At 40.4% G+C, this 21,161-nt stretch overlaps 1 protein-coding gene across 7 annotated transcripts in view; it reads right to left on the bottom strand.

Moving 5' to 3' along the window:
- Positions 1-40: 40 nt before the first annotated feature.
- The window catches only part of ANO4 (anoctamin 4), a 201,641-nt gene continuing 180,520 nt past the window's right edge, over positions 41-21,161 (bottom strand). For 2 of the 7 annotated variants that reach the window (XM_033010215.2, XM_033010213.2), the window contains exons 22-27: positions 17,486-17,628; positions 16,523-16,675; positions 14,682-14,829; positions 12,136-12,255; positions 8,964-9,069; positions 53-6,000 (exon numbers count right to left, since the gene is read on the bottom strand). In XM_033010215.2, coding sequence (XP_032866106.1) covers positions 5,809-6,000; positions 8,964-9,069; positions 12,136-12,255; positions 14,682-14,829; positions 16,523-16,675; positions 17,486-17,628 — 862 coding nt within the window. In that variant the 3' untranslated portion in view covers positions 53-5,808. Of the gene's footprint in view, positions 6,001-8,963; positions 9,070-12,135; positions 12,256-14,681; positions 14,830-16,522; positions 16,676-17,485; positions 17,629-21,161 lie in introns of all 7 variants that reach the window. The other 5 variants (XM_033010211.2, XM_033010210.2, XM_033010212.2 and 2 more) reach the window with 5 other exon arrangements.

Consider the following 21,161-nt stretch of genomic DNA (forward strand, 5'->3'; position numbering starts at 1 on the left):
AGGCAGTCATGCTTGAGAATCAAATGAAAAACTGACTGCGTGTCTTAAATGTTTTCTGAAAGGTCTGCTGCATTTGTGCCTGGTGCTGAGCTGCTGTAACTTGGAATATGACACAGTGCTAGTTTATCTACCTTGACTGGGGCCCTTTAGCATCTGAATGAATTTATTCCGTGCCCCTGTGACAGAGGGCACTTGATGATCTACTGTGTAAGATGAACTGAGAGGATCAGAAAACATTAGGAAGAAAAAATAGACTTAAAGAAACAGACCTCTACTAGAGGAGTACAGGCCAGATAGACACTGAACAGGCTGCCCGCAGGGGCATGTCTCCATCGGCTAACCCAGTGCAGAACTGTGGGATGGAGGCAGGTTTCCCCTTTGCCTCCTGAAGCCCTGTCTTGCATGATCCAGAGCAGAGTTCAGGGCCAGCCCCTTGCCTCCCATTCCCCTGCTTCAGCTCTGTGACCAGGTTAAGTGCCTAAAGCCACTGCGTGGAAGGGCTGTGAGTGAGTGGGATAGATTCCATGAGTTATGTCTTGTGTCCCTATATCTAAGATCTGAGACAAAAAATATCGTCCTGAATAAAGTCTTCTGGGATTCAGGACAGGGGTCTCTATTCTGGAACTATCCTAGTCACTCTGAGACAACTAGTCCACTGACTGAATGAGCTGGTTATGCTTCTTAAGTCTCAGAAGGCAAGTGCAGCTCATTCAGCGTTGTGCCTTATCTTCACGACACAGAAAGAGAGACTGCATTTTGTGTTACAGAATAGTTCTTGAGCACTGGAATATAATAATTTTTGCTTACCAGGTACTTTTAGCCCACAGATCTGAAAAAGGTTAAGTAGTGGTACCTCCATGCTGCTGCAGAGTGCTGCAGTGGACTGGTATGCCTCTGTGTGCCTGTGCTTTATGGCACAGAGTAATCTGTGGACAGAGAGAACAGAAGGCTGTAGCAAGCCCTTGAGCTGTGTGCCTGCTGGTACAGCTACAGCCCTCCCAACACAAATGCTGAACTCCCACCTGAATGGGCTTCTCAGGAGGCTGATGGATCACTGCTGTGTTAAACAGCAGCAGCTTGCCCTTCATTGCACCACTCTGTGCTGAGATCACCATTTGCACTTAACTGATACTGCCTTAAGCTGTCTCGGATGATCTGTGACATCTACTTGTTTTGCTCGTGGAGTGAAGACTAATCTTCCCAGTTATCATAGTGTAAAAATGTGGCACCACAGAGGCTTTGAATTCACGTAGTTGTTTAAAACAGGGAAAACACGTAAATGACCAACTTATCGTCACTTATTGCTTGAAGTCACTGTTTGAGCACTGAGCAGTCATTTAACTCTCATTTTTGTATGAAGTCAAAGTTTGGGCCAGGTGATATCTATTGGTCCACAACATCAAGATGAATTTTCACTGGGGAGAATATCTTGCTGTGAGCTTTGCAGATGATCCCTGAAATCACCCCATTTTTTGCTAACTAGCCTCCCATGGTTGCTGCAGAGCTACAAAGTGACTCTTTCTGCTTTACTTTTTTTTCTATATGCTTCTTGTTTTAATTGGCATCACTAATTAAAGCAATCAATTGAGTTTGAATAATATTTTCTCTGGGATCATATACTGTCTTCTGCTAGCTAGACTCTCAGCCAGGGTCTCGTCTGTATAAAAGCAGCAAGATATTTCTTGGTGTCTCCATCACACTCCTGCACCCTGATTCTTTATCTCTGCTAAGAGCTCACCCGACAAAGAAATGCAGGATGCTCAAACCCGTTTAATTCCACGGGAGTGGGAGCACTTCACACTGTCCAAATTACATACAGCACCTGGCAGCATCAAGAGACAAAACAAGAAGGAATATTTTAAAAAAGAACTAACAACACAACAGGAACAATATTTGACTATGTGAATACACAAAGGATCCACAGAGAGAAAGCAGTGACAGATTTTAGCCCTTTTCAGTCTGCGTTTAAATTTGCTTCCACCTGACTGATCTGTTTGCTTGCTGAACAAATAAGGTAACCAGAAAATAATTTGTAAATCCCAAACAGCAAATATTTCATATGCATAATTTATTTTAAAGTTTATTGCGTCACATTATACAAGCATTAAACATGGCTTTATGTTGATGATTTTTTTTAAAGTGTGAAAACTTGACATTCTTCTCCATAGGATTTTTTTATTTACAAATAAACAATCTCTCTATATACTTTATATATATATATTATATATATGGTAAATAACATAACTCCCCTCAGAAAGATTTAAAATAAAAAAGAACTGATTTGTAAACACGGTTTCTGTTGTAGTATTTGATGGCTTGAACGCAGATGATGTTCTATACCTAGGATTTTTCTTAAAGTATCCAGGTTGTTCATTAACATTTTTTAGTCTAAGATCTGTAAAACCAGCATGGGACAGAATGCAAAAAACGTAGCAAACAGGCTGAAAAACAGTCCCAATATACAATTGTTTTTTTCCTTGGTTTTAAAAACTGGCGTGTAACTGCTCATGAAGTACATGCTTGCTGTCAAGAGTGGTCTATGGAGATCAATCCTATGCTGATTGCAAGATGATTTCACAGTAAATCCTTTGATGTGTGCTGTCCCGCTCGCTATGTAAAATGTCTGTGGCATGCATTGAGGTTGCATTTTTTCTCATTCCCTTGAAGGTAGTGCTCTTGTGGAGCTGGAATAAGTAAACAACATATAGGATGGTCACCTGGAGGTTTAAACAAAACCCATCATCAGATCAAAAAAAAGGGAATGGCATAAATTTGCTATCTAAAGACCATTCAAATGGCATTTATTATTATTAGCCTATTATTTATATCTTCCTAATTAATGAAATAAATAAAAAGGGGTCATCTTTCCTGAGCGTTCTGTTATATAACTCTGAAAGACTCAAGGGAAATCTATTCACAGCACACTAGCAGCACAGAAACCTTGGTGGGTTGATGAGTCAACATCAAGTGGCAGAAATGTTACTCAGGATCTGCCAGGGAAGGCAGAGCCCCTTTCAGCACTGCACTCGGCACATGCTTGGTAAGCAGCCAACTCATGTTCTCATTTAGAGCAGAACAGGACACAACTTCTAGCAATGTATGGTCATGAAAACTCATCATTATGTTGCTATGTTGAAAACTATTCTCAAAAGCAATTATAATTTATTGTATCTCTGCTGCACTTTATTTGTTTTGGCACATTATATTGCGGCGTTCCTCTGAAGAGGAAGTCAGTTTATATTCTACTAGGTTTCACTTCAGTTCTCGGAAGTTACTGAGATCTATGTTGACAAAGCTATATCTTGCTGCAGGAGTTTGCAAAGGATCACACTTGTATGGGTGACACTGATTTTATGCATGACTCATGTCTCACTTTACTACTTAGCAAACAGTTTCTAAGCTCTTGTCATCTGTTGTTTTAGCTATTTAAGAGAGGGTATGCAAACTAACCCAATCACTCATGTGAATTTGGTCTGAATGTGATTTCGCACAGCAATCCTTCCCTGCAAGTCCCCAGACTGCAAGTGCAGTACACACCCGTAGGTGGTGGGTGGCAAGTACTAACCCATCTGGCACATGTGCATCGGAGGATGACATTGCCCGATCCCCATCCCCTGTTTACTGAGACAGAAATACCCCCGTTTCTCCACTGCCCACCAGGGATGTGTCCACAGCTGCTGTAAGCTGAAGCAAAGATGAACAAGTTCACTCCCTCATTAGGCAGGAATACACCCCACTCAGTTTGGCACTGAGTCAACAGAGAACAGTTTAATCCTGAAATTCCTTCAGTGCTTATGTTGCCTTATGGGACCTCCTGGCTTGGGCCAGGAGCACCTGATAAGTGGGAGCTGCTGTGCCATTTATCTTCTTCATGTAGGATGATGGGTTACTACTGGAGGAGGTTCCTTGCCATGAGGAAGCGAAGTGTAGGCAAGCAGAGGGTACAGAGGAGAGGGTACATACATTTTCTTCCACCCCTCTCCTTCCTCAGGCCATATTACCTTTCATTAAAACCTTCCCCCTGCACGGAAGTAACACAGTTCTCCGCTGAAGTGGAAAGAAGTTAAAAGATCTGATTTGGCAATATGGGGTCCTGGTGCAAATGGTCCTGATGTCTCGTGGAGCTTGAGGCATCCATCCATACGGTCTTGCATTGTGTGGTCTGTCCAGAAGGGCAAATTCGAGCCCTTCTATTGAATGATTTCCAGGAGAACTTGTAGAAACAACTTGCTGATTTTTCCTCCTTCTTAAATATCTCCAAACTAACAAGGTCACAATTCCTTAAGTTTTCTGAGAGAACTAATTTTTATGGAGCTCCAGTTATTTGGAAAAGGGCTAAGCAAATAGATCAGCTCCAGTGTTTTGTATCTAGCTCTGTCCTCACCAGGACATAGGCTTACTTCCACTTGGCTTCTTACAGTCTTGGCTTTTGAACATCCTTCTTCACCTTGTGGCTGATTATGCCACTGCATGTTCTGCAAGAATTGGAGTGTTATCACGTTGAGGCAAGAGGTGGTAGAGATTTCACAATACTCAGCATTCTGATTCATGTTGCTCCATCCAACGCTTCTGCAGTCTTCAGACCTACAACTCCACTATTTTGTGTTAATTATCTGGGAAATTTTAAATTTATTAATGCTAAAGAATTTGCAAAAGGATGTAGACAGTGGCCCATTTCACCCAAATCTAATTCTCTAGCTTGTGTAGAATTGCTCTGCATAAAGGATTTCAACCTATTTCATACTACAGTCTGTTGTTTTATGCTTCCCCTCCACCCCTTCACAGATAATGAAAGAATGAAAAGAAAATGTTACAAGTGTAGAGATTCTGGATGACTGTGTTCTTTTGCTCTGCTGACCTTGTTCATCTGTTCTTTTGTTTTACTTACATAGATAGGTCTTTAAGACACAGTCTGTCTTCTGTTACATGTATTGTACAGCCTAATTCCTGATGAGGCCTCAATGTGATCTTGCAATACAAATTCACAGGCAGTTCTGGGCAAGATGCCCTAGCCTGATTTGTTTCCTTCAGAGACCAGACAGTCCTATAGCTGAAAAGGCACTGTTCAAATCTTTAGAGCAAATTACCAACTTTTCACAGTATCATTTCTAAATAAATGACCCTACAGTTAGATACCCCTGGCCACATTTAGATGCTTGTCTATCTGTCCGCACTTCTGCACACCTACATTTTTCAGCATCGTTAGACCAGTTGATTAGACTCATGATCAAACATCTCCTCCTAAAAAATACTTCAGTATTGTTGGAGTAATGGAAGTGGTCCACAAATGTGACCTTAATCCGTGGTAAATGCAAGCTAACACAGCTTAATCCACGCTGGAAGAGGGCAACGTTGCCATGCATGTGCTGCAGGTGGTAGCCACACACAGACAACTACTGCCATGCTGCCAACATGCCGTCACTGGTTATGGAGTGGCAACTTGGTCATGGGAACGAGCCATAAGATCACTCTGTACAGTAAAGCACTGTAAGATATATAACTGCTTCGCAGTTCAGGGCCTTGAATTTAAGTCAGTGCCTGGGAGCTTCCTGGGAAGAGAGCAGAGTCTTAAGCATTGCTCTGATCTGCTCATGCTGACGTTAGCTCTGGAGAAGACTAAGCCTTGAAAGACCTCTAGTTTCAAAAAGCTTATGACAATATGCACACTATTAAACACGGGGGCACATGTGCTAAGTGCACACAACATTGACTGACTATTCCTTTCAGTGCACTCTCCATTGTAGAAAACCAGGAATTTTTTATAAACATAATTCCTATCTTCATTTAAGCAGATTCTTCCTCACCCCATCATGGCCATTCATTGTGATAAGATCTTCCATTCTTCTTCCTTTCCTTCCGCTCTTTCTGCAGACGTTCTAGTTCAGCTTCATACATCATTTCCTGAATCAGGTACTTTTCTCTCCTCATCCGATCTCTCAGATCTTTTGGGAGATCTGGGATTAAGTAGGAAATCAGGTGCTTTATGCAAAAGACAAGGTGCTGTGAAAACAAAAAAGGGATGAAAAATTAAAATGTTAGGAAGAAAACAAGTACTTTCCATATCTTCTGAAAACCTTCTCCTTCCAATTCACAAAAAGACGCTGTGTTAGAACCAAATTCATTAATAAATTTGGAGAAAACAAACCATGAAGATTCTTCCCCCAAAAAACTCCAGCCAAAGTCAGTGGAGTATGGATTGCAGCAAAGGTTATGAGCAGCTGGGTTCAAATAAGGCCTCAAATCTGTTGTATGACCCGTGTGTTCAAACCCCTGAGGTCATGATTTGCTGTAAGGTTGTCTGGGCAGAGCCTGGTATTAGTGGATTGCTCTGCAGGAAGAGGAGGATCAAATGATAGAATACTTTCCTGTTGCCAGAAAACTCTTGCATCAGTGTTGGAACCAATGAGCTACCTATGCAAAATAAAAACATTTTTCCTTATACTGTGTCTCTCATCCAAATACATATTCTCATTTACTAAACATCACAATTAAATACAAAATAACTGATCCTTTGTCCCTCATGTTTTAGGCATGCCACAGCAAAGTTTGAGTGTGATGGGGGAGGATTGCTTGGGTGTCCTTTTTTGTTTGATCAAAGTGCTGCTTGGTGATTTACTCACTCCACTAGAGAGGAGGAGCAGAGAAACAAAAAAGTCCTCCGTCTCAGAGGGGACACTCATTCTATATTGGAGAAATAAAGGTATTTCTTCTTCTCCAAGCAGAACCCTTCCTTTGAAAGCCACTGAAGAGAACATGTAACATGTTTTTTCTCATATTCTTCCCTCATGAGAAATAAACCCGCAATGCTTCAACTGCTTTTTTTTTTTTTTTTTTGTCAAACCTTAAAAAAAGGAAAAAAAAACATGTTCTGCCAGTTTAGGCTGGACAAATAATTCCTTTTGAAGTGATAGGAAATAGTGTTGTTAGTTTTCAAGGGAGGTCAAGATAGCCAAAATAACCACACCCACAGTGCCGAAAAGGTGTGTGAGTTTAGGTGGTCATTTAATTTATTAAAAAAACCTACCTCGAATCACTTATCTCTTAGTGTAAGCTTTTACTGTAATTGCTATAGCAATCACAATACACCCATTAATGTTTTCCACAGAGAAAGACAGTCATGGTTTCTGCAGCAATTACCTGTTTGACAGTTTGCAGTGCCAATAAAGAGAGTTGCCTCTGTTGAGGCAGACAGCTATGAGCCAGCCTACAGCTTTGGTTGGGGCAAAGCAAAGTCAAATCTCTTGTGCAAGTATTGGGCAAACACAAAAAGCTATTCCACAGCAGGTCAGAAATTTGGCTGGGCACTGAGACTTGAGCAGGGCTGATTTTTCTTGCCTCAGTTATCTTTGCCTTTATGCCATGCTGCCTTTATGCCAAGTGCGTATCAAGAAGCCAGGCTCTCTTCAATATTAAAACTACTTAGGCTCTGCCAAGGCCATTCTTGTAGTCTTTTTTGGAGGCAGATACCTTGGCTCTCAGTACCAACAGCTCAAGAAACAAAGAAATCAAGCCCATCAGGCCTCTGTCAAATTTCTTTTTTCCCTTTCCCTTTCCCTTTCCCTTTCCCTTTCCCTTTCCCTTTCCCTTTCCCTTTCCCTTTCCCTTTCCCTTTCCCTTTCCCTTTCCCCTTTCCTTTCCCCTTTCCCGTTTTCCCTTCCTTTCCCCTTTCCCATTTTCCCTTTCCCCTTTCTTTCCCCTTCCCATTCCATTTCCCTGAGTGTGGTAGAGATGACAGAAGAGCCACTCTCCTTAGGACCAACCTCTAATGACTTAGTCCACTGCAGAGGAAGAGAGAGCCCAGCCTGCATTGACATATTCCCCCTCCATTTGGGAAGGGCTGAAAATGACAACTGGGGGAATTCATTGCAGACCTCAGGCTTCTGCTAAGCCACCAAAACACCTCTATGCAAGAAATAATCTAGAAGATGTTTCCCTTCCTACCTTTCCTCTCATTCAAATGCTTCTGTTTTGTGATCCAAAGAGGTGCTTCAGAAGCTCAGTTCAGAATGAATTTCCATGGTAATGTGAGTCAGAAATGCAGTATGTGCTTATGAACATTATACCAATAATTTAAGGTGACTACAGCTTCCATATTTCTGTTGGAGGCCCTGTTGCTATGATTTCAGGGCAGAGGACTGAGTAAAGAGTTTTAAAAAATCTTTTGTTCCCTGTTTGGCTTCTTCACAGTGTAAAAGACATTTCAAGCTACTTGTGCTGGAAAGATGCTGAGCCCCTGGTTTCTGGCAGGGATATTCAGGCACCTGAAATTCAGGCCTTAAGAGCTGCATTTTGGTTTTTGTTCTGTAAATTATCTCATCCTACTTATCTATCCTCCTGCCTCCCTTTTTCACAATCAGCATGGGAATACCAGTCATATGAAGTTGGTATTATCTTCTCTGGTTTGTCTTAAAGATTTCTGAGATCCTGACAGTAAGTACTAGTATTATGAAGATTGGCAAAGGTATTGAATTCTTTTCATCATCATCATCATCTTTGTGATGCTAATCATTCTGGAGAAATGAATGGTATTTAAAAAATAGAGAAAAAAGCTAGATGTGTAAATATTGTATCTTAAACTATCTTCATTTTTCAGCTGTTCAGGTTTCATCTTTTCTTCTCATGTTTCTTCACCTCTTCCTCACACACTGAGTCAGCATACAGCTTCCCAGTCTAGACAGGTTATGAATGCCAGACCTCAGAAAGTAAATAAAAGCTTTGTTTATTTCCCCTCTTTGCAAGTCACTATTATAGTTTTCAAAGCACTGCATTCCCCTTTTTGTTAGAACCTAAATATCTGTGACTGTTCAGAAAACAGATTGGAGAATACAAAGCACAATATAAATAGCAGAAACTAACACATAAAGCTTAACAGCTGCCATCATACATTGGCCCAACAAAAAAGCTTCAAAGAGAAATTTGCTTCATTTTGTTGGTTTTGTTTTGCCACCTGAATGGTCACTGACCTCAAATACAATAATGAAAGCCAGCCGCGCTGCTAAGACATGCCAGAACTGCAGCGTGTAACCATAGGGTACTGGGGAGTGAGGAGGATCTCGGTAGTCCCTGTACCTGAAAGACAAGCAGAGTATGGTAGTTAGCAAGCTCCTGCCCTGCCACCAGGGAGGAAGGCAAACCCAAAACTTAACTGTTCTAGATGATTGCATTTTCTGCATCAAAATTATCTCACTGTACAGGTTACCACAACACTGCTTGCTCCTTAGGCTGGGCCTACACTAGTGTTTTATTTCAGATCAGGTGCATGCTTTTAAAACGAGTGTCCTGTTCACCTCCACTTGCCATGCTTCAGTTCACCCCAAAGGGTTTACTTTTAGATGAAACCTAACGGTAAGATGCACTCCAGGAGCACACGTTGTGCTCCAGCTGCTAATGGAAATTTAGTGCAAAGGACGGGGCCAGTGCCTGTATGAACCAAAACAGCTGAAGCAAATACAGAGGATGCTGAGTGCTCAGCACCAGCAGTTTGACCCTACAGCATCTCCCTTGGCAGCTCAACATGGGCCTTGCAGCCACCTCCTCAGAACATGGAGCAGGGTGGGATGCTCTGCTGTTTTGAGGGCCATTTTCTTTCCACTACAAGTTCATTTTAAAACCATAAATGTCCTTAATTTTGTCAGCCTGAAAACCCTCCCAAAATCACAGTAAAACTGCCTTGTGGGCTCCATCTGGCCCTAGGTCAATCAGCTGGCCATCCCTAGTGTAAAGCATGATTCATCCTGACTTTAGTGGAGCCAGAACTGCATCTCTTGATATACCATCAGGGCAAGGGCTGTGTAAGAAAGGGATTTAGTGTCTTGCCTCACAGAATGTTTATTTAAAGACTTTAGATCTCAATAACATAACTCAAGGTATCCACTGGGAAAAGTGGATCCAGGAAGACTCCAAAATGACATTAACAAGTCATAAATCTATTTAAATCACACATTCTGGAGTCCATTTCTACTAACAGTATGTTAATTTCAAAATACTATTGCAGAAACTTAATTTAAAAGTAGTGTAGAAATCGTTTTCTCCTTAATCTATTTCCTAGATGAGACAGAAAACCCATAACAAAAAAAAAATATTAAAAATACCATAGTAAATAATATACATAAGGTTGATCTCTAAGTTAGTTTTAAGAAACTAAAGAAAACTCAGATAGGCAAAAGAAATAAACCGTTATTTCATCTCTATGATAACCTGTATTTCTCCCTGAAGGTTCACCTCCTTAGATTGCAGAGGGTGCTACAAAAAATGAAATAAACTGTGTCTTGATATCTTAGTCAGCAACAAACCTCTCTTAAACTGCAGTATCTCTAGTGCAAGTTCTTAAAACTGAGATGATATTCCTTTCTGTAAGCAGCATTCTGAATTCATAGTTTAGGATATTTTACAATGTCCTAAGCATCTTAAAAATAGAAGTCCCTGGACCAAGTCTCAAGTCAGAAGAGCATGTCTCCTTTTTGTACTTGCTAATAACCAAGAACTACACATGAAGAAATGGGGATACCTTTTATCACCAACCAGAGTAACATGGCACCATCTGGGTTCCAGACGAGCAAAATTTAACCGAATATGACTGCTGTTTTTTGTTCAGACAGATTGCCTTCCTGGAAAAATGCTTACACTATTGCACAGTAGAACATAATATTTCCTTACCTCACTATCAATATCTGTCTTGAAATGCAATTAAAATGACTGATATTTTAGCAGAATTCAGGTGGGTTAAATAGCTGATAAACTCAGCTAAAGAAAGATGTTAATTTTCTTTCAAGGGTAGATATACATCACAATTCAGTGTCCTCCAAAAGAACAGATTTATCTTCTGCAGATTTATGGCACCAATTTTAATAGTGTTCTGTTTATGGGATATGGAGGGGACAACTTTTTTATTATGGGATTTCCACCATTGGCTTTAAGTAGCAGCAAACTCATGCTTGAAGTTGGGGAAGAAAGGAATTAAAGAGGGAAAAGAGAATGACCAGAATTACAAAACATTATTAAATGGTGCTATAACAAACCATGTGGAATGGAGTATTCTCAGAGTGGTTCTGCTCCACGGAAAATTTTATATATGGATTCAACATTGGGATGTTCTTTCTTCCAAATAAGTTGCAACAGTCTTACATATCAGTTAGTTAAATGAAAGCATTAATACCACCCACCCCCTCAGTTCATTATGCTATACCACTTGAATTTCTTATTATTAATAAAAATGGCACAATATCACAAAGTATCAGTGACATTGGCTGTGCCACAGGGTATCTTTTGTTCTTTAGGTACTTGTGAAAAGATAATTTAATTCTTCACCGTGAAAAATTGCCATGGTTTGGGACTAAGTGTATCTGCAACTACCGGGACTCGTGTTTGTAAAGCAATGTTGCAATAAAAAAATGGTAGCTGTATTTGTTGTTTGGTATTTTTGATTGGGACCCCATCTAAGAGCTTTATGTAGATCCTTGATTCTTTGGACAAATAAAATCAATCAGGTACAAATCTATCATTACAGACTAGTCTCAGGCTGCTATTTCTCCAGGCTCTTGGCTGAGGACAAAGACATACAGATAATTAACTGCTCATTTTATTTTGATTCAAACCACAATGATTATTACTAATAATTACGCCTGTAAGAAGTGATATAAACATTCAACAATTAAGAAGTGCTGGATTTGAGGTTTCATAAAGGTAACTTAGCACAGACCCTGTTTATGCCTGGCAGACATGAGAAATAACTCAGTGTGGTCACTTCTGTGCAACCTTCACCTCCTTCTACACGTTCTAGGATCTAATCTGATTACAGTTTCATCTCACTGGTACCTAAGTAATCAGTCACCTATTACTGGCCCTTTGATAACACGTTTCTCCATGATGGTTGTGTCTGATTCAAGCCATGACTCCATAAGAATCCTGCACTAGGAATACCTGCCAGATAACCACTTTTTGGTTTCTCCTGTATCTAAGGGAGGAATCATGCAGGTAACAGCCAAGCAGTAGCATGAGCATATCCCTGAATAGCATAGTTAATTCTTTTCATTACTGTTTTTTAAGTTCCAAAAATTATTTCCAACCCCAAATTTAACATGATGCTTCTCCCTTGCAATGTCTTAAAGCAGAGAGGTATTTTGACCAGATACTTACCTGCAATATTTTAATGGTGAACCAGAGAATTCACTTCCATTTGATGTTGGCTCTGAACGGTTTTCAAAGTCAGACACCAGAAATACTGATAAACTGGCATTAACATATCCAACCATACACCTAGAGGGGAAAAAGCCTGTAGTCAAGACACAGCAAGGTTCTTCCAGTAACTGCTGTACTCAGGAGGATGTTCTCTGGGTTTCATGAAATCCACAGTATAACTGTGATGCTTATTAATATTTGAAAGGGATGTTGAGGCAATATAAAAGAAATAATCAGGTAGGTCAGATGGGAAATAAAAGTGAAGCAATAGTAGATTTCTATGGGAGAAGAAATGGTGAAGACCGGGACTAGTTACTTTTGAAAAGGAAAGTCATCTAAAAGATGACAAAATAGAGGTAGAGAAAATAGTGAGTAGCACTAGGAAGATAATTAGAATATTCCCACTGTTACCCTCATGGTACTAGCACAGAGGGACATTAAATCAGATGGAAAGGTGATACACTTAAAACAGCTTTATATAAAATGTCCAGTTAATCAGAGAAACTCAATACTAAAAGATCCCAGGGTGGCTGAGCCCTGGAAGAATCAGGCACAGTTTGGAGAACACTGAGTGGGAGAACATACATTGCCTGACAAAGAGCTCTGGGAGTCACTAGAAGGCTCAAGTTTGGTGTTAATAAAGCTGAGGAGAGATATGGCAAGTGCATTGTGCTGTTCATTCTGCACTGCCTAAGCACAGGTAAGTCTCGGAACACTGCTCAGCTTGGTGCAGAGTATAATGCACAGCAAGGGTTTGTTTGTTGGTTTGTTTTTTAAACTATCGATTTTATAGTCTTGGAGAAATCACATTTAAACACCATCTGGCTTTGTCTCAAAATCTCCATACTGATTGGATTTGGAACTTCATTTAATTACAATATTTTTCTAGTATCACTGGGTGTCATATGGATCTAATACCTACAGATGTTTTTTTGAAAGAAAAAAGCATCTTTCTCATTTAAGTTATTCAGTAGCAGATGTTCTTGACTCCTTAATTTGAGAAAATTCAATATTCCTGTAAATTTTTTAATAGCTTCCAATTTTTGTAACAGTACTTATTAATAACCATATCCAGAATGCTGACATAAATAGTTTTTATCCAAGTTGGCTTCTTCAAAAGATTATTATCTAATAGTTTCCTTTAGAAATTCACTCAGAAAAGTAGCAGAAGTGTGAAAACACTGTACAAGAGGTTTGTGAAAATATGATAAAAGCTTCCTTAGTGAGCCAAGCTACTTCTCCTGTGCAGAACTAGTTTCACAGCCAGTAAGTCTTATTTGAATCTTCATAAAAATTAAATTTCTAAAGGTGTTGTTTTTTTCATGCATGGTGGACCTGAGAAAATCAGTAGCAAGGGAAGTTGCTGACAGTGCCTCAGTGTCCTATGGATCTTCATAATGGCACAAGCACAGGCGCATGCTCAGGAACGAATGGCACCAGACCAAATACTTTATCCATGAAGGGATTTTAACTCTTCATGAAAATAAATAGAACCTTTCCTCTGGCACCGATTGAAATGCCAACTCCTTGCAGGACAGCAAGTTAGCAACACTGCTAATCAAGAGCTGCCACACCAGCTGCCCTTCCATCAGTATGATTAAACAGTATTGACAACCAAAAGATGGCAAAAAAGCAGCAACAGAAGAACTTGCCTTCTGTAGCAGGGAATAAAAATCAATCTGCCATATGTCTAATAGCAGAATGTAAGCTCTCTCTCACTGTCTCTGTTTAGCTTGGGTTTCTTTGAATGGTGGGGTCCTTGCTAATGGAGCTGCTAAGAGATCATTTGCAAACTGTGTCTGTTTGCGCTTAGCTGGATTCAGTGACCTTCCCCAAGACCAACAGCCTAGATTTTACAAGTTGCTGTGTAGCAGCTATACTCATACTTGCTGGTAGCGTGCACCTGTTAATATGGCCTCAGTGTTTAGTAACACTGAAAGAAAATCCACTTGGGCAGCAGAGATTCCGTTCACAAATGTCTCCTGAAAGATGTAATCTAAGGACTCCAGTTTTAGAAGAAAAAGAAATTACTTTGCTCTGTAGGTATATCTTGATTTATTAGTTGGGGATTGCTTCCTCTTGTTAGACACTACTTTTTTTTGAGCAATACATGCTGAATGCTACATCAGAAAAAAAAGCCTAGTGAATAAGTTTAAAATGCTCATTAAATCTGTAACTGATAAATAACAGCATCACTTCAGAATGAAAAGAGGGTTATATCCATGTACACCAGCTGGGAAATGCAGCTTGTGCAGCATACTGTTACACACACCAAATCTCTGTAACAGTTCTGCCATGTTTCCCTTGAATTGTCATAAATTATAGTCACTCAGCAACCCATTCTGTGAATATGAAAAGCATCAATATCTGTGGCTGATAAGTATTACCTAAGCACAAACAATAAATCTGAGTCAGTGGAATTAGAACATACAGACTGTACTGCTGTATCTATTCAAGTAGTAAGTAATTTTCATGCGCATTTATTTTCCCAAAGAAAAGCTTACTTTTGTCCAGCTTCTCCTTGGCCAGCACAAGGTCCATATTTGTAAGCATAAACAAGGCGAGGGATGAAATCTGATGTCACAGCTATAACAAATGCATTTGTGATAACAGAAAGAATTCCAATGCCTTCTAGGATCCCATACCAGATTCCTGTTCAACAAGGAGAGTATGTTAGCTCCAGGAAAAGCAAGAATCAAAATCCCTGAGATACTGCATGCTCTGAAGCAGTTGTCTCTACTACCCAAGGTTTTTTAATGTAGTTTCTATCCAAGACTCACTGAGTAAAAATAATTTGTCTTATTGAACAGCAGGACCTCAGTGCACCCAGATTTCTATTCCCACTGGGTGAGAATTTTGTTCATCCTGCAAGTAATCTCAAGGAAGCTGCAAAAATGCTCATGGAGGCCTTGGCTCCACCAAGCCACATAACCATGTGGGCAGTTTTAAGAAACGCTGTTAAGCCTCCCTTGCTCATGATGACAGCTATCCAGACTTTGAGGAGGGTCTGACAGGGCAGCCACAAATACATGCAGTCAGTGATCTGCCTGTCACAGGAGCTTTGCGTGTAACTCATGCACAGAGGGTCAGCATGTACCTATTGGCATCAAAATCTTCGTGGCGTGATACTACTATACAATGGCACACAGCCCCGAGGCATCACCTGGGCTTTTTGGCCCATCCTCAGCCATCTGACTGATCTTGTGGTACAAGCACATAGAAACTCTGGCCATGAGGACCACCACTGAGAACCACACCAAAGGAAGGTTAGATATACCTATTGATTTTAATGAGGCATCAAGCTGTCCCTGAAAACTTTGCTGAATAGGGAGTGAATGCAACTTATTTTGAGAAATCACAACTGAATCGGCCTAAAAAAAAGAGTCTATTTTTCTGTGCTTTTACTATTTACGATGTATAACTGTTTTTTTTTGGGGGAATTATGTCTGCAGTGTACACTGTGTACTGGCTAATCTCCAGGCTTGCACCTAAACTCAGATCTACAGTGTTCCCACACAAAGTTTTACTCAGACCCAGATTTTAGATACACGGTAGACCATTCTGGGAGCACCAAGCCTGGACTTATGCTTTTTCATGGTGTGGGCTACTGGTTTTTGAAACGCAGATGGGCAGCGAGATATCCTATTTACTCCCGCAAAGACACCAGGGATTCAGTGTTGGTCAGATGTCCTTGCTAAAAGGTGTTCTGCTTTTGGACACTGCAAGGGCAGGAGAGATTTATAGTCAAAATATGTTTAGAGAGCCCTTGCAGTAGTGTGTGGCTGAGTGACCTCAGAGTTTTGTAAACCCTGTGTTTAGCAATGTAGGTGTGCCTCACTGAGAGCAAGTCATCTCTTGGGATCTAGACCTACTCTGTCTGACCCACCATGGACTTAGTGGGCATAACCCCTGAGTCACAGGGGAGCTTGGTTTTGGCCAGGTAAATATGAAACACACAGGTGCCTTACAGAATGGTGCCTGCTTTAACTTGACTTTCATGTTTCAGCTGCTCTGCCTGGTTATTATATTCAAAGTGAGCAGTGGCATGTGTTCACGCAGTGTGCCTGCCACGAGGAAAAACCTGCAGAGAACACTGATCACTTTATGAAAACATCTTGGCTGTTAAGTCACCCAGAAAATAATTCAAAGACATTTTCCAATTTAGACTATTAATTGCATAAGTAGATTTACATCAGATACTTGAGGTTTTTTTGAACAATCAAATTGTGCATTGTTAATAGGGAAGATGACTGAAAATACCTTAATGTGCTCTTACTGGAAGTGGTCAATGCTTTGCCTTAAAAATAACACATCCACATAACAAACACACATACAAAGAGCTCACCTATATCTTTGGCTCTGGAAGCTAAAGGTCTTCTCCACTGGGTGACAAATTTGTATGCATCAAGCCGAATTTCAATAATATTGTTAAGTAAGGCCAGAAGTGGTGCCAGTGGAAAAGCTGCCACAAAAATGGTTGTGAACCCAAACTGAAGAACTAGGAAAAAAAGGAAAGATCACAGTATAACTGATAAAATATCACCCAAGGTCTAAGATACCAAATAATATATGCATATAAATATTATGTATAAATATAAAAACATTTCTTATTATGCCATACCATACAATAGTCTGCTGACAATTGTGCAGCAATTTCTTGCCAAAAGTTCAGAGCAAGGACAACAAGAACAAACGCCCATCTCTTACTGGGATGGACAGCAACATCTAGATTTTGTAATTTGGAGTGAAGTTTGGAGGTGGACAAGATACTTTTAGAAAGGGACATTTTTACTCCAGCATCAACTAGGATCTCTTAATACCTGCAAAGATTAGGGCTGAATACATTCCTTTTTATAGTATAGATTGGCAGCAGTCTGAAACTTTGTGTAAGTTTCTAGAGGCATGTTTTCAGACTGACGAATTTCCCATTAATTTGAAAATAATTTTGTGAGGGAGAAAAGAAAAACACAATCACGACAAACGTAGTTCAGTCACATAGGGCAAAAGTTCTTGTTCTTTAACATTTCTTTGAGCAGTTATCCTCCGTTCTCCTCTGGATAGAGCAATGCTTTTTGGCAGCAAGCTACTTTGTGAGGTAGTGAATGATGGTGTTTATTAAACATAAAGATGCACATAGGTCTGTACCACGCAGTTTAAAAATAAAAGCCCAAGGGAACTTCCTTTAGTAAAGAACAACAAAGTTCTTCAGAAATGTATGCAGGTGAAGAGGAAATTACAGCCCACATTAACAAAAAAGCCACAACATTAAAATCTAGTGAAAGAGAGAGAACAAAGGTCAGTGCCATACTCATTTCTAGATACTCATCAAAGAGTCCATAAGCATTCATAGGTTGCAGATTGTAGTCCTTTTCCCACTGTGGGAAGCTTGTTTTTCGTTGTGTGCCATACTCTTGTCGTAGTTTTCTCCTGGTCCACCAGTTTTGAATTAGCCTACATTTTCAAATAAATTAAAGAAACAAGGTAAATAATATAGTGATTGTTTATCACAGAATTGGAAGAGGCTATAAGTGTGCACAACATACTTTGCAAAATTAATCTCCCAATACACAGGAAAATAGAACATTAGTAATACATGTGGCTGATGACATGGCATAATAGATATGAAAACAGATAAAGCTGGTGGGTTGTAATCTGGACCTAGATGTTGTTAAAATGGTGTAGGGATTTTGACATCTTTTCATTATTTATTTACCTTCTCTTTCTTTACACACAATGGTAAATCACTTCAGGGTCTGTTTATAGGGCAGAATGCAATGCTGTGTGGAGATAGTTGAGCTCTAACTGAGAATCAGTAAATAGAGTGCTAAGGCTGCTTGGTCCCTTCCTGTGTGCAAGCCAGCATCTCTACATGGCTCTACAGTGTGCATGGTAACAATCCCCCGGCAGTCCTGGAAGGGAAAAAGCAACCTTGAATGGTGTCTGCAGCCAAACATTGGCAGAAAGAAATGTGTGGACTACTGACAACATGTGGTGGCCGAGAGGTGGGTGGCTGACGTGAGAGCTATCTCCATCTCAAGAAATGTGGGAGCGGTACTGGATTTCAGAGGGAAGATGTTGTTCCTGAAGAAACACATGTGTAGGGGCTCCTTGGGAGGCACTGAGCCAGAAGAGAAATGAGTGCTCACATCTGAAATAAACACCTTTGCCATTTCAGGTCAGTGTGTCACACTGGTTTGACCAACAAAGGACACGAGTTACAGTTGGTATAGAGACAAAAAAAAAAAAAATTAAAAAAAGTGACAGAGATTTTCTCCAAAGTTGTTGTTGGTCCCTTCATCTCAGCAAGATAGAAGGTGGTGGCTCACCCAAATAATTCAATCCTTTCCCTGACTGTGCTTCTCTTCTTGCCTTCAGAGTGGGCTGGCCTTGGCTGTGAATGGAAGGCCACTGGATTTGGATAAGAGTTTGGCTAATTGCTTTTCTTAAAGTTTAGAGATTATTTTTCCATTCAGGCCATTTACCAGAGAGGTTATAGCTTTTCCTGTCTTCCTTAAAGATGTGTAGTTGTAGCTGAGTGCAGGATATTACAATCTAGAGCTCAGAAGTGCATGAAAAAAATTTAGAAGTACAAGCATGAACTTCAAGCCAAAATTTGGAAGTACAAGAAATTCTTAAAATATTTGGGTTTAGCAGCTTGGAGCCAGTCACTAGTGTGTAAAAAGCCTAAAAAGGCCTTTCCTGTGAATGACCATGGTTGTGGCTGATGAACTGTGGGACAGTTAAGGGCACATCTTTGCAGTCCACAGCACTCTCTGTTACTTTGCCTCTCTAGTCCCGCCCCTGAGAAAATGAGAGGGCTGGGAACCGGATTCCACCAAAGGCATCAAATTGAGAGGTGAGGTGGGTGGGAGACCAATATGCTGAGGCAGATCCCAGTTAACTTCCTCCGTTGTGAGAGGAGAAACCCATAACCAGTGTTACTAAATATCTAAGACTCTTTGTGAAATTCAGAGGTATCATCTTCTGATTTATGTGTGAGCAATATGTGAGCAAGGTGATGTAATGTAGTTTTAATACGGAGGTATGTTCTTCCTCCCAGAAAAACATCAGCTTGAAATTTCAGTTTTCCACCTCCAAATGAAGCAATAATTTATGCTTTTTTTCTTAGTTATTGCAAATGTATTTATGCAGGAGAGGAGAACTGAGTCACACTTTCAGACGTTTCAAGGTGGTGTTTGTATGAAGCAGAAGCACCACTCTGACATGCCAGTATTTGTATTAAAAATGTAACCACTAAACAATCAATGCTCTTGCACATACTCTAGGACCTCTCTTTGGTATCTTTGAAACCCAGGCTTTAGCTCTCAGACAGCAATTTCGGAAGAGAAGCCAGTGCCACATGTATCAGCAAAAAATACAATGGCAGATGCTGGGGTTCCTGTCACGAAGGAACGCCCGGTGGCATTTCTGACTTGCCCTGTGTGTCTCTGCGGTCCCTGTGGGAGCGCATGCCTGCATGAGAGCTGGGCTGACACCTTGAAATGGTGCAGAAAAACACTCTCCAAAACAGGCTGCTGCTGCTCCTCTCCTAGGGCTGTCTTATGGGGAAATATTCTCTGCTGTCAGATTTGGCACTGCACGGTGCTGGTTCTGCCTGGGTCCCAGCAGGCGGTAGCCAGCACGCAGGTGGAGGTGCAGTGATGTTATACTACAGGCTATAGGATTGTCTCCAAATCCTCTGGCGATCCACATGGTGTTGGCTCTGATCATGGTCTTAGCAGAAATGATCATGTTTGTTTGTTGTTTGTTTGTTTTTTTGTTTTTGTTTTTTTTTTTTTTTTCCTCCACACAAAAAGGAAATGCACTTGCCTGCAGCATTCCAGGGCTAGAAGGTGGACTGAAAGGTCTGGAGAGCAAATACATCTCTCATCAGAATAAGCTGAAGCATCTCATAACATGACTGTGTGTTTTGTGTTGCGATTTTTGTTGTGACTCTAAAGTGAAGAGACTGACTTCATCTGAAGCAGTTTATTCCTATTAAATCACTTGTTCTTAAACAACCTTCTATCTCCTTCAGTCACCTTCTTTAATCTTCTTCTGTGCTGTTTATTAGGTTTCGAAATCCCTATTAATAGGTAACAGAAAGTTCTAATGAAAACTGACAAAAGAGGCAGGGAGCGGAAAGAGAAGGATCAATACTGCTGCTGCTGCTGCTGTTCCCTCCTCCCCACCCCAGCTAATTCCTCCAGCACTAACAGCTGCAAAATTCTGGCAAGCAGTGCTAGGCACAAACCCGGGAAGACAGAGAGATAGAGAGCTTTGAGTACCTTGATTGCCAATTACTCTGTGAATTTAAATCATTTACTGCATTCTTATTACAGCTAGATGTGATCAGCACTGAGGCTGCCCAAAATCGCTTCTGCAAACACATTTCTGCAGTTCAGGGACCAAACAGCACTAGCTCTGCTGTGGATCCTGCAGTGAAGCAAATCCCTCTGAACTTTGCAAGGGCAAACTTTCTGGCAATGTCAGCTCTCTCTTATATTTTCACATTTGCTAATTTTCTTTGATGGCCTGCCACACTGTCTTTTGCATCAACTGTCTATATTAAACATATTAAACATGCTCACTAAATACTAATCATTAAGAAATGAACCAATAGGTAATTAATAACTGCCAACCTTTTTAGCTAGGGCACAGCTCCATAATACCCTGAAGATCACCAGGGAACTTGTCTATATAACAGTCAGTATATTTTTCTAACTCTGAGAATGTATATGCCAGCAGTGCATTTTTTCCAGCTCATACCTGCCCTTTCAAGCATCTTTTATCACCCAGCAAGGAGAAATCCAATTGAGAACTTACTGGCATAGCTAAAAAATGATACATAAAGTATTTCCTGTGTAAGAAATACAACGGTCCTGCAGTTATTTTTAAGGAGTTTTAAAACACAGAATATAATTTCATTAAATCAAGTACTTCCCATATATTATTTATTTGTTAATATTTATATTACACTTTCC

Source organism: Tyto alba, unplaced genomic scaffold (assembly GCF_018691265.1).
Source record: "Tyto alba isolate M040663 unplaced genomic scaffold, T.alba_DEE_v4.0 Super-Scaffold_2, whole genome shotgun sequence".
In the NCBI taxonomy this organism is placed as follows: Eukaryota; Metazoa; Chordata; class Aves; order Strigiformes; family Tytonidae; genus Tyto; species Tyto alba.